This window comes from Diceros bicornis, chromosome 18, assembly GCF_020826845.1.
Source record: "Diceros bicornis minor isolate mBicDic1 chromosome 18, mDicBic1.mat.cur, whole genome shotgun sequence".
Classification (NCBI taxonomy): Eukaryota; Metazoa; Chordata; class Mammalia; order Perissodactyla; family Rhinocerotidae; genus Diceros; species Diceros bicornis.
The window spans coordinates 61,786,744-61,804,639 of NC_080757.1; the positions used below are offsets into that span (position 1 = coordinate 61,786,744).

Here is a 17,896-nt window from a genome sequence, read left to right on the forward strand (position 1 = left end):
AAAGGAAGGAATATCATCCCTAAAAGGAACAGAAAATTATTAAACAAAACAGCAGCACTAGTCACAATAGCCAGAAGGTGGAAACAACCCAAGGGTCCATTATGGATGATGGATAAGCAAAACGTGGTCTCCACACTTGATGTAATATCATTCAGCCTTAAAAAGGAAGGAAATTCTGACACATGCTACAATGTGGATGAACCTTGAAGACATTATACTAAGTGAAAGAAGCCAGACACTAAAGGACAAATCCTGTATGATTCTACTTATGGGAGGTTCCTAAAATATTCAAAATTCACAGAGTCAGAAAGGAGAATGGTAGTTGTCAGGGGCTGGAGGGAGGAGGGAATGGGGAGTTGTTTAATGGGGACAGAATTTCTGTTTGGGGTGATGAAAAGATTTTGGAAATGGTGATGATTGCACAACAATGTGAATGTCGTGAATGTCACGGGATCGCAGCCCGCTTCTGCCACCCCCACCCCCCACCCCTCCACAGTGTTCCCTGCACTAAGCGCGCCGGCAGGTCCAGGGCTTGATTGACAACTGGGGTGTGGGGGTGCAGAGGGGCGAAGGCGGGAAGCAGAGACCCCCGCGGAGAGGCTGCGGGTTAGCCTGGGCAGCTGGGCTGGAGGCGCCTTTGCCCCACAGACACGGCCCCTGCGTCCGGAGCGGCGGCGTGGCGGCCCATGTCCCACCCAGGGTGCCCAACCTCGGAGCCCGCGACCTCCCACGCTTGGCCCGAGCGTTCGGCACCTTCTCCTCGCAGGTCCCGGCGCCCCCGGCCTCCCTAACCCCCGCACCCGCGACCCCACTAACCCCCCCACCCGCGACCTCTTCCCCGCTGCCCTACTCCCGGCGCACCACCCCTCCCGCCCCAGGGCTGCCCGCCTTATCCCTCCAGCCACACCCCGCGCGCCCCCAGGGCCGCCCCCTCGCGCCCCGGGCCCCGGCCCCCGGTTATTAATATCCGGGCGCTGGCGCGGGGCCACGGCGCATTCCCAGCTGGCGGCCGGGCAGGTGGCGGCGGCGACAGGGACCTGAGCGCGGAGCGCTGCTCTTGGCGGGACTGGAGAGACCCCCCAGGCCCTGGGAGCCCCCCGCCCTCCACTGCGCGCCCGGCCAGGGCAGAGCCCTTGGGAAAGTTCCGCGCCGAGCGTTTGGAGACGTGCGGCGGCGAGGCGGCCATCCCCGAGCGCGACCCCGGGGCCCCGCCACAGCCCCGCTGGCCCAATGACCGAGGTGAGCGCGCGGGCGCCCTGAGTGCCATGGCCAGGGCGCGGGGTGGGGCCGCGACCCTTGCGCGGGTCGCCCTCCCCGCAGACCCGCACCTTCCGGGCGCAATCGCCCGCGTCCCCAGCCCTCCTCGCGCCCCAGGGCCGCCTGCGGGAAATGCCAGGGGTGGCCGGGGGACGCGCTCCGCACAGGTGGAGCCGCCGAGGCGCCGAGAGAGGACGGGGAAGCCGCAGGTGCGTGCGGGCTCGGCCGGGCTTCGGGTCCCTGCCCGGTGCTCCGAAGCGCGGCCCCGGGCAGGCGCTTGTCCCGCGGCGGCCCGAGGCCTGAGGCCGCCTCTGGCTGGGGAACCTTGCGCCCCCCAGCTCGGCTCTTGGGCAGCGCCGTGGGGGAGGTCTTTGGTACCGGGACCCGCGGCGGCAGCAGGGACAGGGGCCTCCGGCCGGTAGGAGGACCCCCAGCTCCCCTCGCCGGACCAGAGGCTGGGCGGGATCTCGCGGGCACAGGGGCCTGGGCGGCGTCTCTGCACCCCTGGGTCTGCCGGACGTCAGCAGGTGGGACGGTCTCGAGTTCATCCTCATCATTAACCCTGGACGTGCGGAGGGAAAAGCCTGGAGCCAGTATTATCCCTGGATAGTGGGGAGGTGGGGGGCACCCGGGCCTCCCCTCTCCGTGGAAACGTTCCCACGTTTTAGGCCTCTTTTTTCGTATGAAAATAGTCTTCGTGCAAGAAGCACAGATCTTAGGTGTGCAACTCCGCGAGTGTTTACACGTGCCTACGCCTGTGTCACCACCACCCAGATCAGGACACAGCAGGTTTCCATCCCCCCGAGGGTCTGCAGTGCCCCCTCCTGGTTTACACCCCCACACTCTGACCTCCACTGTCATCGACCGTCTTGCCTGTCCCTGAACTTCTGTAAATGGAATCACACAGCGTGTTCTTTTTCTGATTTCTTCCCTCAACATAGCTTGTGAGTTTCACCCACGTTGTTGACTGTAGGATAATTCCATCTTCCTCATTGCAGCCAGCGTTTTTATGTTGATGTCACAGTTTGTTTATCTGCGCTACCACCTAGAGACATTTGGGTTGATCCAGCTCCTGGCTATGAGGAGTGAAGCTGCTCTTGTTTTTTTGTGGACATTTGCCCTCCTTTCTCTTGAGTACAAACCTAAGAGTGGAACTGGCGGGTGGCAGGGCGTGCACAAGCCTGGCTTTACTGATAGTGCCAGACTGTTTTCCAAAGCGGCTGCACCATTTTACATTCCCACCAGCAGTGAGGGAGGGTTCCCATCCTCCATGCCCTCCCAACACCAGCGCCTGCCTTTGGCGTCCAGCCTTCCTGGTGAGAGTGCACTGGTTTTGGTCTGCGTGCCTCTGATGACTGATGATGTCAAGCATCTTTTCATGTGCTGCTTGGCCATGTGGATATCCTCCTGTGAGAAGTTCCTGTTCAAATCTTGTCTTTTTTTTTTTTTCCAAATGAGTTGTTAGTCTTTATTGATCTGTAGTTCTTTCATATATTTTGGTTACTAATCCTTTGTCTGATATATGTCTTCTGACCATCTTTCCCCAGTCCAGGATTTACATTTTTACTCTCTCAGTGAAGTTTTTAATTTTAATGAAGTCCACTTGATCAGTCTTTTCTTTTATTGCAAGTGTTTTTGTTCTTTTTTGAGAAATCTTTGCCTACCCAAGGTCATGCAGATATTCTCCTGTTTCCTCCCAGAAGCTTGATTGATTGATTGATTGATTGATTGATTACATGCAGGTCCCCAGTCCATCTCGAACTATTTTTGTGTACAGTGTGAGGTGGGAATGACAGCTCATTTTCACCATATGGATAAAGGGAGATTGCAAGGGCTTTCCCCTCTCTACCACACATATTTTCCTATTTGAAATTTTAAAGTCAGCAGATAATACTTTTGCAATCTGAACAAAACAGTTTTTTAAATGTACAGGAGAAATAAATTGGGAGAAAGGACTCTGGGTACCCACAGCTCCCCTGCTTGTTCACCGAGAAGGTGAGGCCCGGGGAGGCCTCCCAGCTCCATCCACTGCTGACCCCACTGCTGAGGGCTGTGCGCTGCTTTTCAAAAAAGTCCAGTCAACCCTCCCAGGGTGGAGGTGCTGCTGGGGCAGCTGGTCGGGTGGTTCTCTGGTGCCCCTGGTTAGCTGGGGAAACCGAGGTAGAGTGACAGAGTTCTGAGTGGGGAGTCCCCAAGGGGGAAGAGGGAGTCATTAAGCCCTGTCCCTCTGCAGGCCCCCCAACCCATGGGAACTATGCCCTCGCATGGACTCCAGGGCATCTCTAATGGGCATCTTCTCCTGCAGGACAAGCTTGTCGCACACAGATGACATCTCCCTGTCCAAAGGAGCAGCACGCTCCAGCCCCAAGCCCAGCATGAGGCAGCAGAGATGGTGCTGAGCCTGGAGCCAGTGAGCAGTTTCCCCGTGCTGGCTACAACAGGCAGCACCATGCCTGAGCTGCCTGGTGGCCCCAATGCTTCTCTCAACAGCTCATGGGCCAGCCCGACAGAGCCCAGCTCCCTGGAGGATCTGGTGGCCACGGGTGCCATCGGGGCGGTGCTCTCAGCCATGGGCATGGTGGGTGTGGCAGGCAACATGTACACACTGGTGGTCATGTGCTGCTTCCTGCACGCCTCGGCCCCCATGTATGTCTACATCGTCAACCTGGCGCTGGCCGACCTACTTTACCTGCTCAGCATCCCCTTCATCGTGGCCACCTACATCACCAAGGAGTGGCACTTCGGCGACGTGGGCTGCCGCGTCCTCTTCAGCCTGGACTTCCTGACCATGCACGCCAGCATCTTCACCCTGACCATCATGAGCAGCGAGCGCTATGCTGCGGTGCTGAGGCCGCTAGACACGGTGCAGCGCCCCAAGGGCTACCGCAAGGTCCTGGCACTGGGCACATGGCTGCTGGCGCTGCTGCTGGCACTGCCCATGATGCTGGCCATCCGGCTGGTCCGCAGGGGCCACAAGAGCCTCTGCCTGCCGGCCTGGGGCCAGCACGCCCACCGCACCTACCTGACGCTGCTCTTCGGGACCAGCATCGTGGGGCCTGGCGTGGTGATTGGGTTGCTCTACGTCCGCCTGGCCCGGGCCTACTGGCTGTCACAGCAGGCCTCCTTCACGCAGACGCGGCGGCTGCCCAACCCAAGGGTGCTCTACCTCATCCTGGGCATCGTGCTGCTCTTCTGGGCCTGCTTCCTGCCCTTTTGGCTGTGGCAGCTCCTCACCCAATACCGTGGGGCCCAGCCGCTCACGCCCCGCACTGCGCGCATCGTCAACTACCTGACCACCTGCCTCACCTACGGCAACAGCTGTGTGAACCCCTTCCTCTACACACTGCTCACCAAGAACTACCGCGAGTTCTGCCAGCGCTCGCTCCAGGCCAGGGGCGCCCGTGGGCCCGCAGGCGCCGGCAGCTTCCCGGAGTGCCGAGTCCACTTCCACCGCGGCTCGGGTCGCTTGCTGTCCTCCAGCAGCCAGCAGGCCACTGATACCGTCATGCTATCCCAGGAGGCCCTTGGGGACATCTGCACCTGAGTGTCCCTGGGCCCCACATGGCACTGGGGTCAATGGGGTGGGGGTGGCTGAAGTTCTGCTGGGAGGGGCCGCAGAGCCCAGGTCACTTCCTGGAGCCCCTCTTAGCCCCCCACAGCCCCCAACTGAGTGCCCCCCTTCCTCAGTCCTCTTCTGGAAAGTTCTGTGCTCTCCCTTCTCCATGGCTCATTTCAGCTCCATCAGCTGCCTTCCTCATAATGCCCAGAAGCCCCATCCCCAGCCCATCTGTGAGGGTCTACAGGAGCCTCAGGCAGCTTCTGAAGACCATGGTGTGTAGGGTCTTCACCACCCATAGCAGCAGACATGAGCACCCAGCCAGTGCCTACCCTGACTCGTGGCAAGCACACCGTGGTGGGCACACAAGCTGCCTGCACTGGGCCCTCCCCTCTTGGCTGGTGCGCGGCCCCTGTGTCCCCGTCCCTGTCCCTCCAGGCACCTGTGCAGCTCCATTCCTCGCAGCTTCAGCACTTGGAACAATAAACCCGAGCTCTCCGCTGCCTGTCCTGCCTCAGCAGTGGGGTGGGATGTTGAGGGGCGGGAGCACCCTAGTCTTCAGGGGCCCAGCAGGAGCCTCCAGGATGTACCCCCACAGCACGCGGAAGAGCCTGTTGGTCTGGCTGGGGAGGGCACACGTCTTCCTTTGAGGCCTTTGCTGGTGGCTGATCCGGCCGTCCTGATGCAGTAGGTGGGTGCCGTCCATCTTGAGCCAGGCCGAGGGTGAGGCTGGGAATGACCAGTCCCCGCTTGCTCAGGGAGGAGGGGCCATCATTCCAGGGCAGAAGCACAGCCCCCAAACTGAAACTATGAGCCAGAATTCTTCCATTAGCAGCTCACCTGCCTCTTCCTCTCCAGACCTGTGTGTGGAATGGGGGTTGGATCACTCCACACCGCATCAGGGTTTATGTTGTCCCTCCTATGTGTAGCGTTTGAGCTGGGCCTCCTGGGGACACCAAGGCCACCGGGCCCTGCCCACAGAGAGCCCATCCTCAGGGAAGGGTCCTGGACCTTTCCCCACCCCCAACCCTACCACCAGCAGCCTGTACACTCCTCATCGTGGCTCCAGCTCCCGCCCCGCAGGTGGGTCCCTGCCTCAGCTGCACATCAGACTCACCACCACCCAGGCTCTGCCTGGACCCCCTTCAGGGCCCTGCCAGGATTCTAACGTGCGGGTGGGTGGAGACCTGCTGCCCCTGCTGGCAGCCCCTAAGTGTGGGGTCCCAGGCCATCGGCCTCACTTGAGACCCAAAATGTTTTCAGAAGAGAACGGCCTGAAATTTGCATCTTAACCAAGACCCCAGGTATTTGCTTCCTGAGTCTTGATTCCAAGATGTACTGAGAAGTGGGGGCTGGCCTGGTGGTTTAGCAGTTAAGTTCATGCACTCCGCTTTGGCGGCCCAGGGTTCATGGGTTCAGATCTCAGGTGCAGACCTACACACTGCTCATCAAGCCATGCTGTGGCAGCATCCCACATATAAAGTAGAGGAAGATGGGCATGGATGTTAGCCCAGAGCCAATCTTCCTCAGCAAAAAGAGGTGGATTGGCAACAGATGTTAGCTCAGGCTAATCTTCCTTACCAAAAAAAAAAAATATGTGCGAGAAGGCCCCAACCTTGGAGACCAGAGACCCCCCCCAAAGTGTCCCTGCGGCCCCCATTCATCTGCATGTGTGAATAGTTCTTTGCACCATGTCTTGGAGAGATGATGAGGAAGCTATGCTTTTGACCCCAAACTTAGGACCTGGCTTGATGCATGCTCTGTCAGTGGGGCCTAAGCGTCCTGGTTAATGCTCCCAGGGGTGTCATGCTGGGCTTCCAGGGGTGCCCAGGTGTGCCAGGCAGCACACAGAGGGAACTCAGGCAAAGGTGTGGAGGAGGGAGCGGGCCGGGGCACCGTGTCCTGTGATGGGCATGGGCAGGAGGAGATGAGACCGGGAGTCAGGCAGGGTCCTGACCCAGGAGCCCATGAGTGTTGGGGTCAGGGTGGGGGTGTATCTGAGGCAGTGGTGGGGGCATGGAAGGATGTAGTGGGGTGAGGCCATCTGCAGGCAGGGAGACTAGGCTAGAAGGCCCCTATTTCAGGGGTCGGGGGAGGCAAGGCAATGGCAGTGGGGGGGGGCCGGCGACGGGCAGCCAAAATTCTGGAGAATCAGCGGGAGCCAGAGCGCTTCTGGCTGGGGGGGCAGGCAGCCTGGACAGGACAGTCCTGACTCACTGCAGGGGGAGGCACCTGCCCTGGGGGGACCACAAGCCAGCGGGTGGGGGGAGATATTGGAGGATGAACCTGCGGGTCCTGGGAAAGGGTTGAGGCTGGAGATAGACACACACACACACACACACACACACACACACACACACACACACACCTCTGGGGAAGAAAGGAGAACAGGCCGGAGCAGTGATTTCCCTCTCAGGACATCTGGTCACACCCAGGGGGCTGCGGCCACCCCGAGTCAGGGCAAGGGGAGACACGTGGGCTGAGCTCCTGCAGGCCGCCTGGGGCCCAGGCCCTGTGGAAGTAAAACACAGTGGCCCTGGGGACAGAGGCCCTGGTCCTGGGCGGACAAGCCATGCCTCTGCTGAGCTGGGCTCAGGACTCCTTCCATCTGTGTGTCTGTCCCTCCTGGTCACCAGAACCAGAGCTGGGCAAGGCCAAGCCTGCCCTGCCGGCCTCACAGCACAGATCCCTGAGCACGGGCCGGCCACCCCAGGACAGTCCGTTCCATCTGGGCCCCAAGCCCCAGGGCCCTGGGATCCCTACCTGTACCTGGGACAGTTTGGGGCTCCAGTGGGCGGGGTGGGCTGTACTCATGTCGCCTGCCCCTCTGAGCCTGGACGGTGGGTGCCTGGCACCGCGCGAGCACCTTCCTGAGTTTCCTCCTAACCCAGGTGGGTTCTGCTCCAACTTCCTGTCCAGGGGGCCAGGGAGAGGCTCAGACCCAGGAAGTGACCCAGCCAGGCCCACACAGGTCAGGGGAGCCCCTGGCCCATATCCCACCTGTGGGGAGCCCTCCAGCTCCTTTAGGGCAGTCTTAGCAGGGCGGGCTCACTTGAGGCCTCAGGGGATCAGGGAGGGAGGGATGGCCCCACGAAGGGCTGAAGCTTCAGGTACGGAAAGCAAGAGGCTGAGGCTGCCGGCCCCACAGGCCTTACACCTGCGGCCCACAACACACATGGCTCAGGTCTGGTCAGAAATGAAATCCAGGTCCTGCCTTGCAGTGGCCCCCCCCACTGCCTTCCAGACAGACGCCCACCCACAGCGTCCATCAAGCATCCTCTCACTCCCCTCCAGCCCCCGGTCCCAGGTCCCAGCATGGCCTCTCCCGACCTGGCCTCCCTTGGTTGACCCCCCGCACCTCTCCCCTGTCCTCCCACCTCCAGCCACCATGGCCTTGCCTGGGGACGCTCTGCTGGGGCTGCCCTCCCAGCCCCTCCTGGCAGTGCCCACATTCCTGCCTCCTCTCAGGAAGCCTCATGATGGCATCCAGGGTGCTTCAGCATTTAAAAACGTTAGGCAAGCACTCACACACATACACACGCTCTCACACGTGTGCACATTCTTGCACGTGTACACTCACACCCACACACAGCCACGCAGAGACTCCTGCAGGTTTCTTGTGGCTCTGCTGGCCTCCCTGGATCCACCGCCCACAGCCCCTCCCTCTCTCCTCACCCTGGCACCCAGGACCCACTCAGTTGAGGCCATGTGATTTATGGAGGCCTTGTCTGGCTCGAGACCCACAGTTGTCAGCCCATCAGGCACTGTGCCCGGTTCTCTGGCCTCTTCAGGCCTCCCTCCCCACTTGGAGGCCAGGCTGGGTCCTGCAAGGGGATCCTCTGCCTGCCGGGGCCCCCACCAGGCCCTCAGACTCCCTTGGTCCCCCAGGGCTCTGAGGCTGCTGAGGATCTGGGTGGCTTGAGCCAGGACAGAAGGAAGGGAGGTCTGAGCAGGGAGGGGCAGGGGCCACAGCTGGGAGGCACAGTGGAGGGCCCCAGGTTGTTACCGCCCAATGTGGGCCTTCTGCTCGCCGCAAGACATGCCAATAGTCAAGAGGCAAGGTGGTAGGAAAAAAAGGACTTTATTATTACAGCTTGCTAGCAAGAGGGAAGATGGCCGACTAATGTCTGAAAAAAACCATCTTAAAGGGGCACAAATCTTACAGCAGTTAGATAGACCAGTGGCTTATAGGGGAGGGAGTTAGGAATGTTGACCTTCTGGTCTTACAGACTGCGAGTCGCCACACCAGATCTTTCAGTTTTCACTGATGATGGCTATTAGCATAGATTCTCTGTTCAGGGGTCATCACATTCCTAAGGAACTCAAAAGAACCAAGTTATCATCTTATCGCAGCTGGGAGGTACATGCACAAGCAGGGGTCGTAAAACCTACCTAGCAGTTAGATCTCCTGGAGGGTGCATATCCAGCTGGGTTAGTTTGTCAGAGGTCATTCAAAGTTACAACAGAGTTTTTCTTTTCTACAATATGGCTTCCCTTATGTCAACCTTGTCTTGAGCAAGCATCAAGGTGAGGCTGCTGCTATTCAAACAGTTATAGCTTGGGCCGGCCCCAACTATCTTAGCAGTTAAGTGCACGCGCTCCACTACTAGCGGCCTGGGTTCAGATCCCGGGCGCACACCGACGCACCGCTTCTCAGGCCATGCTGAGGTCGCATCCCACATACAGCAACTAGAAGGATGTGCAACTACGACATACAACTATCTACTGGGGCTTTGGGGAGAAAAAGGGAACAAAAAAAAAAAAAAGGAGGAGGATTGGCAATAGATGTTAATTCAGGGCCAGTCTTCCTCAGCAAAAAGAGGAGGATTGGCATGAGTGTTAGCTCAGGGCTGACCTTCCTCACAAAATAAATAAATAAATAAATAAATAAAATAAACAAACAGTTACAGCTTTATTGAGGCTGTTACATACCATAAAATTCACCACTTAAAGTGCAATTAATGATTTCCAGTCAATTTACAGTGCTGTGCAGCCATTATCACAGTACAATTTTAGGACACACATCCGTTAGGGCGCTCCAGAGAAAGTGAACCAATGGGACATACATACGAATAATAAAAGATTTAAGGAATCGGCTCACACAATTATGGGGCTGGCACATCTGAAATCCGTAGGGTGGGCCCACAGGCTGGAAACTCAGGCAGGAGCTGATGCCGCAGCCTTGGGGCAGAATTCCTTCTTTTCCTGTTTTTGCTCTTGAGGCCTTCAACTGAGGGGATGAGGCCCATCACCCATGTTATGGAGAAGAATCCTCTTTGCTTGAAGTCAGTTGAAGTCAGTAGATGTCCGTCCTCATTGCAGCGTGGGTCAGCACTTCGTTCCTCTTTATAGCTGAACACCCACTGTGGTTGATCTGTTCATCAGCTCTGGGCACTTGAGCTGCCTCTCCTTCTCCTAATACGAACACTCATGTACACGCCTTTGTGTGGACGTGTTTACATTTCTCCTGGGGAGAGTCCCAAGTGGAGGCGCTGGCTCCTATGGAATCTCCAGACTGTTTTCCAAAATGGCTGCACATCCCACGCTCCCTCCAGCAGTGTGTGAGGGTCCCCGTTCCTCCATGTCCTGCCAACACCGTCCTCCCTCTGGGCACGTTTTCATAACGGAGCAGCTGTTCTGGGTAAACTTGGATTAATAACGGCCAACTCTGTGACGGCGACCGTCTCTCAGAGGCATGTGTCTGCAAGGCTGGGGGCCACAGGCCTTGCTTGGACTGGCCGAGGTTGGTGCCAGGAGAGTGCTGCCCACAGGCTGGGGGAGGGGCAGGCACTGGGCCCCTTGAGGACCGAGGGTGGACACGCCCATTCCCACCTGTGACACATCAGCTTCTAGCAGGAGTGAGCCCAGGCCCCTCACTTGGTTCTGTCCTGGGAACCTGGGGCTTCCCCACCTGGTAACATCTATTAGGGGGACCGGTGCGGCAGGGCGCCTCAGGAGAAAGGGACGTCATCATGGCCGTCATCACTATGGATCATCTTGGTTCTATGGGTCATCTGAACTCCTTTTGCCTAGTTCTCCCTGACCCAGGGAAGGCACTGACCAGGTCTCTCCTGTTCCCGGAGCTGGGGAAGCCACCGACGAGGCATGTCCACGGGCCCAACTGGCCTCAGATTTGGCCGGGAGGCTGGAGGGCTGCTCCCGTGCTGAGGCTTTTCCACCAGTTCGATGGAAGGGGGTGCTCAGAACCCACGGGTCCTTACTGTGACTCCCTCTTGTCACCTGGAGCTTAGATCACAGGGCTTTGCTGGAACCTCTTAGGGGCTGTTGGGGGCCTAGGAGGTCAGTGACCTGGGCCAGACTTGCCTCCATGGGCTTTGGGGTCTATCTGCTCATTCAGTCAGCTCCTGGGGCCGCGGGGGACCATGCCCTCTTGGGAGTGGTGATTGTCAGTTGAAATCTTTTATTCTCTTTTCCATTCTCGTGTCCTGCAGGGAATTTTCGATGCAGCGAGAAGGCTACTGGTCCTGGGAAGGCCGGGCAGCTGGGTCTCCAGCTCCTGTCCTCCCTCCACCCTCTCCTCCTGGGGTAACGGGCAGGGTTGGGGACACGCTCCATGTGGGCAGGAGCCTGGGCAGAGGCTCTGGGTGGGCAGCACTGCTCTGCGCTGCTGCAGGAAGAAAGGGCAGGACCAGGGACGGCCACCCCTCGTTCCCCACGACATGGGCACTGGTGTGAGAGACAGAGAAATGGACTCAGGGAGGGAAGGCACAGACCGTGCTGTCCAAGAGCAGGGAGAGCTGTTCGCAGGGTCTGGACCTGAAGCCCAGAGGGCTGGGCGCCAGGGAGTAGGAGTGGGTACGGGTTCTGACCCAGGAGCCGCAGGTGAGTGAGCAGCCCTCGGGCTGGGTTCTTGGCTCTGTGTCACTGCAGCATTTGCAGCAGACATTTCTGCTCATCCTGGTTGGGAATGAACATCTGGTCACACCTCAGGCCACTCGTCTTAGGTCTCAGCGCCCCTAGAAAGCTTGAGACCTGTCCAGAGACCAGAACCCCAAAGAGGATAAGGCAGGGTTGTGGGGGACCCCAAGCGCTGGAACGCCACAGTGACCAAGGAGACATCCCATAATGCCAGGCTCAGAACGTGGGGTCAGGGCGGCCATCAGCAGGGCTCAGTGGCCTTTAGGGCTGGGGCAGGAGGCCAGCAGGGTCAGCCTGGGGTCAGGGGCTCACTGGGAGCTGAGTGAGACCAGGAGGGAACAGACATGAGGGGATCCCTGGGGGCTGCGGGCCCTGGATGGTCCAGGTGCACCCCAGACAGCAGCCAGAGCCAGAGCATCCCTTCTCAGGGCCACACAGAGCCAGGGCAATGGGGGTGCTGGTCCAGCTGATTTAGGCTGAAAACCGGGCCTGGGTGACTAGTGGTTCCGGTCTGCCCTGGAGGTGTGTCCCAGGATTTGGGACTTCCAGTGCTAAGACCCAGGCCCCTACCCAGGATCGGCCCTCACCTGGTGTCAGGGAAGAGGCAGGAATGTGGCCCGGATGTGGCAGGTGGTGGCTACCTCCCTGGGCCGCTGTGGGCCAGAGTCTGGAGCCAGGAAGTGACTCCCTGCTCTCGGAGCTTGGGGGAAACTTGGAGGGAGTTGGGAGCCCGGAGAGCCGTGTGCTGAGGGTTCACCTTTGCTTCCTTGGCTGAGCGAGATGAGCTTCAAGGACAGAGGCAAGGCTGGCCCTCCAGAGACCCTCAGCCCCTGGGGTCCCCAAGAGGATAGGGCTCTGGGGGACCCACTATATCCTGACACACTGAGCAGCCCGGAGTCTTGTGTGTGCTCCTGCTGCCCTCCACCCACATTTCCCCAGACCCTTGGCCACTGTGTGTCCCATGAACCTGGTCTGATATTTCACTTCCCACAGCCTCAGTCCTACCTCAGTCAGATCAGCGTGAGGCCCCGGCACCTCACAGACAACGGCCCACTCACACTGGAGCCGTGGGGCAAGGTGAACACTATAGGGGGCAATGTGGACACAGCGAGGGGAAGTGTGGACCCCGTGGGGGCAGTGTACATGCTGTGGGGGGCAGTGTGGATGCCATGGGGCAGTGAGGGTGCAGTGGGGTAAGCGTGGACACCTTGGGAGCAGGCCAGGAGGAACAGGGCCAGGGAAGCCCCAGGTGGATGCTTGGCCCTGGGCGCTGGGGCCTTCCAAGCTTGGTCCCCACACCCCAACCACAGTTGGAGCCTGAGAAGCTCTTGGGCCTATGAGTCATGAGCCTTGTCCTGGGTGGCTGGGCCCTCCCTGGGGTGGGCACATGTTCTGCAGGTGCCAGCGTGGGCTGCTTACCTGCCTCCATCCTGTCCCTTTCTTGCATGCCCCAGAGTCTCAGGCCTGGGCGTCCTTACCCCCACGGTCAGTGCTCCCAATGCCCCCACAGCCTGCACCAGACACCCTAGATGATGGCACTGGCCTCTGCTCCCCTGTGCAGCTGGAGGAGGCTGGGTCCTGGGACCGAGCAGGGGACCACAAGAGCTGTGCATGGAGCCGCTTCAATATAACCAGGGAGGGAGGGACACAGGCCACCACTCTGGAAAAGCGTGACAGTGTCATTGTTCACTCTGGAGGCGTCAGAGTGAAATAGAGATCCTGAAGCCTGGAGGCCTCACCTGGGGCCACCTCCTTCCTGGGCAGAGGGGCCAGTAGGAGGCGTGGAAAAGAAAAAGGAGGGAGGAGGAGAGGGGATGGGGGACAAGAGGAGAGGAGAGGAGAGGAGAGGATGAGGGAGAGGAGGGGAGGGGATGGGGAATGGAGGTGGAGCAGGAGGAGGAATGGCTGCTGCTCTCGGCCAGCACTGGACTCCGTGAGCTGAGAATACCTCTGCGTGTGTCCAGCTGCAGCCTCCAGGGCAGTGGCAGTCAGCAGGGGGGACAGGAGGGCTGTCAGGCTGGCTGATGGATGAACACGCAGAGGTCGAGGGACACTCAGGGTGATGGACGAGGTCCCTGTTTAAATGTCATCCACTCAACAGCTGGACTTGCAGATGAGGAAGCAAAATACCAAGACCAGGCTCAGCCCACCAGCGATGCTGCATTTAGCGCTGTGAAGCACTACTGCCCTGGCTTCAGTCACCTTACCACTGTCCTAGGACCACCCCCTTCTGCCCCAGGACCCCACTTTGTCTGCCCCAGAACCCCCCCATCTGCCCCAGGATGCCCCCATCTGCCCCAGGACCCCTCTGTTTGCCCCAGGACCCCCACTGTCTGCCCCAGGACACCCCCATCTGCCCCAGAATGCCCCCATCTGCCCCAGGACCCCTCAATCTGCCCCAGGACCCCTCTCATCTGCCCCAGGACCCTCCCACCCTGCTGTCCATCATGGGGGTGCTTTTGGCTGCTCCTGGGTCTCTAGAAGCTTCCAGGACAGTTTGCAATGTTCACTTTGGGATGTGCTGACACATCCCACCTGCCCCCCCCCCCATCTTGGAGTGAGGGTCTCTGTCTAAACTCAGCTTGGGGTGCCTGTGCTCTGGGCCACAGAGTTTGAGGAAAGAACTAGAAAAAAGTCCTTCTGCAGCTCACCAAGAACAACAATGAAGACAATAGTCAGGAAAGCTAAGAAACGAAGGTGCCTGTGTAATTTCCTATGAGGTATTAACATGTCCTCTGCGGCTGTAACCACTCTAACCAGGTCGGCTGGGCTCAGAAATGAAACAGACCGGAGTCCAGGGTTCCCCCAGGGAACGAGGCATCAGCACGGGATGGAGGGGCATCCCACTGGGGGAACGTGTGGCAGGTCCCTAAGCAAAGTAAAATCCAGATGGAATTTTATGTGTAAATTGGAGTCATAAAATCATAAAAGAATGAAAAGAAAATACAGTGAATATATTTCTAACATAGGAAATGGGAAGGCTTTTGAAAGCATGACCTAGACCCCAGAATCCTCATGGAAAAGATCGATAAATTCGATTACATAGTCACTTAAAATTCCAATAAGAAAAACAGAAATGACACCCTCAAGAACCAAGTTGGCATTACTTATCAAGAGGCAGGTAAATATTTGTAACTCTTGCTCCGGTAATCCACTTCTAGAATTTTATCCTAAATCAAAAATCAGATGTGGGTAAAGATTTATGTACAAAGATGCTCATTTCAGCATTACTTTAAAAATCAAAGGCACCTGGGAATGTTGGAGTTGTTAGTAAGTTCTGACGTGGCTGTGAAATGTGGGAGATGGAGCCGCTCTGGAGGCTCACTGGTGCGGTGGAGCTAAGGCAGCCTGGTAAAGGGGAAACACTGTAAAACTGTGTGATGTAATTCTAAGTGTTATTTACAACAAACATGTGTGTGAGTGTGTGAATGCGTGTGTGGCTCTGGTGTGTGTGATTGTGTGTGCACATGCGTGCACATATGCATAAAAGCTTGACAGAGATGCTTGAAAATATCAACAATATTACCCCATTTCACAGGGACAGGGACCCCAAGGTGCCAGGGGAGCCCATGCCGGGCTGCCCACCCCCCCACAGCCGAGGGCTCTGCTCGTCCCGATGGGGCCCCCAGGACCCTCCCCACAGTGGACCCTGGAAGCCATGACCTCATCGCTCACCTTGATGGGTTTTGCTGCTTCTAGAACTTCTTACAAATAGGATCCCTCAGCCCGCAGTCTTCTGTTTCTCAGATCTCCATGTTGTGGAGGGGATCAGTGCTTCGTTCCTCTCTATTGCGAGGAGCATCACTGATGGATGGACCACCATCTGTCACCCATAGACGGACATGTGGGTCCTGTCTTGGGCAATTGCGAATGGAGCTGCTATGAACTTATATAGTATACAAATCTGTGCTAGTACATAAATCTGCACTTCCGTGTCCCCTGAGTAAATCCCAGGTGTGGAATTGCTGGGTGGTGCATCTATTTTTGGTACAAACTGTTTCACCAGCAGGTATGAGCAGTCCTGTATCTGCGTCTACATGGAATCAACTATATTTTGGGTGCATTCGGGGAATGAAATTCTTTTTATAGCAGGCTACTGGGAAGCCCTTTGTGAAACACTAACTCTGCTCAGATTGAACATTTCATAAATTTGGACTTTGGTCTATGGGGGCTCACTTGAAGCTGGGTTAATGGTTGGGCTGGGGTAGGAGAGGACTTTAGTGGAGGGCCTGGCACCCAGTAGGGAGTGAATGAATGAATGAATAACTGAATGAACCGTATCCCTCAGCTAGGGACCTGCTGCCCTTTCTTATTTTGTCTTCTGTCTTCCTGGAGGTGGTGGAGGGAGTTGGTAGAAGGTGGGGAAGGAGCCAGAAGCTGGGCGAGTTCACAGCCAGGCCAGAGGTTTCACTTCCCAGGAGGTGGGCAGGCAAGCATCCAGGATGGGAGCCTGGTGGCAGATGATGGGTTTGCCAGGTGCAGGCACATTCCTGCCCCTCGCAGGTCAGTCTCAAGGCAGCTCAGGCTTGACCGGATTTAGCTGCTGAACCCCGTAGGCAATGGGGGTGGATGCCATGCCCCCCAGGCTGGGCCACAGGGCCCCAAGAGCCTGTCTCCAGCCCTCCCGGCCACAGGAGAGTGGCCTAGCGCAGTCTGGGAGCCCGCAGAGTCCCACCCTCCCACCTTCTGTGGGTCCCCAGTGGAGAGGACAGCAAGAGCCCAGCCGGCTGCAAGGAGGAGGCCCCAGTGCACAGACATGTGGACTTTGTGTAAGTTACTTATCAACCAAGAAACACACACTCCAACGTCCCCTGGACTCCTACTCTTCCCAAGAACTCATTCTTTGGGAAGCGAGTTGCACCTACAACCAGTGGACACCACTGTTTACCTGCCCAGAGTCTCACCAAATGGAGCTCTCGGGGACAGCACCTGGGGCCATGAGTGATGACAGTGACATGCTCGTGGAGACGTAACCCTGTCCGGACGGCACCTGTGCTGGTTTGCAGAGACACTCGATTTCTTACCTGATTCCACACCTGTGCACACCCAGCTGACAGGTGTTCCCGACCCAGGTCACCTGGAGGCTCCTACATATGCGGAGAAAGCACTCAGAGCTCATCCCAAGTTGTGGGGCACCTTCCCCAATCTCCCCCAAGTCATGAGAAAGAAGAAGGTGGGAGCCCCCATTTCCGTGCAGGGGGAGGGCAGGGGTAGCTAGAGTCTTGCCTGGGGCCCCACACACCCATGAACACCAAACTGGGGATCCAGCAGCCCCAGGGTCATGCTCACAGGCGGGTTTATCCATTGGAATTCCAGATGGATGATCCTCTGAGCAGGAAGCGAGGCTGCCAATGGCCAGCAGCCAGGAGCTCCAGACTCTCGCCTTTCCAGGTGGGCTGAGTGCCGAGGCCCATAACAGAGGCGGGGGGCCAGTTCTCCTGCGACCAGCCCAGGTCCTAGAGGGTGGCCCGTCCCCTGAGCTGCCCAGGGCAGGCCGCAGGCTGGACAGCTCTGTCCTGCACCTTTCTCCACCTGCACCGAGAGTGCAGGTGAACCTGGGTGGCGAGTGGGATCAGAGCAGGGAGGCAGCCTCTGGCAGTCGGTGGCGTGGGGACTCTGGTCCAGTGCTCCAGCCCCCTCCCTGCCCTCCCTTCTCTCCCTCCATGTGAACACACCACCAGGTTATCTCTTTCACTAAATTCTCTTATTCCTGTTTCATTGCTGAAGAACCAGGACTCCAGGGGCTGCTCAGGCCACATGGGACCCGCATGGGTCAAGCCAGGAGCACTCAGCACCCCTCAGCTCAGTGGGTCGTGGCCGCCCTTTACCCTTCGCGGCCTCAGGCACCCTGAGCATGATTGAAAGCCCAGAGCCTGTGTCTCAACCCAAAACTATGTGTCAGTGTGAAACACTGAGGCTGCCTGGGGCGTGGCCCCTCTGCGCTGGCTGCCCTGTGCCAAGATTCTTCCTCAGGGGCTGGGGCGAGTCAGGGCTGGGCCTGCGGGCTGATGGGAGCAGGGGAGCACCTCCACTTCTGCCCTCAGCCTCCCAATTCCCTATCCTGCCCCCTCCCCCCATCCTTCTCCCCTCCCCCCAGCCCAGGGCGGCTGGGCAGAGCTCAGATGGACCGTGTGTGCCCCACTAGCTGGCAGGGAGGTGGCCAGGAGCCTTCTCCACCAGAGACACTGCCGGGAGGTGGCCCTG

At 58.3% G+C, this 17,896-nt stretch overlaps 1 protein-coding gene and 1 long non-coding RNA gene across 2 annotated transcripts; one reads left to right on the plus strand and one right to left on the minus strand.

Moving 5' to 3' along the window:
• Nucleotides 1-1,083: 1,083 nt before the first annotated feature.
• On the plus strand, nt 1,084-5,308 carry UTS2R (urotensin 2 receptor). The gene is made up of 2 exons (XM_058561953.1): nt 1,084-1,239; nt 3,563-5,308. The coding sequence occupies exon 2, from the start codon at nt 3,647-3,649 to the stop codon at nt 4,799-4,801; it is 1,155 nt and encodes a 384-aa protein (XP_058417936.1). The 5' UTR covers nt 1,084-1,239; nt 3,563-3,646; the 3' UTR covers nt 4,802-5,308.
• An 8,217-nt stretch (nt 5,309-13,525) lies between these two features.
• On the minus strand, nt 13,526-17,225 carry LOC131417887 (uncharacterized). The gene is made up of 3 exons (XR_009222767.1): nt 16,982-17,225; nt 14,344-16,779; nt 13,526-13,798 (listed from the first exon to the last, which is right to left on the minus strand). It is a non-coding gene; the product is annotated as an uncharacterized LOC131417887 (long non-coding RNA).
• Between the last annotated feature and the right edge of the window lie 671 nt (nt 17,226-17,896).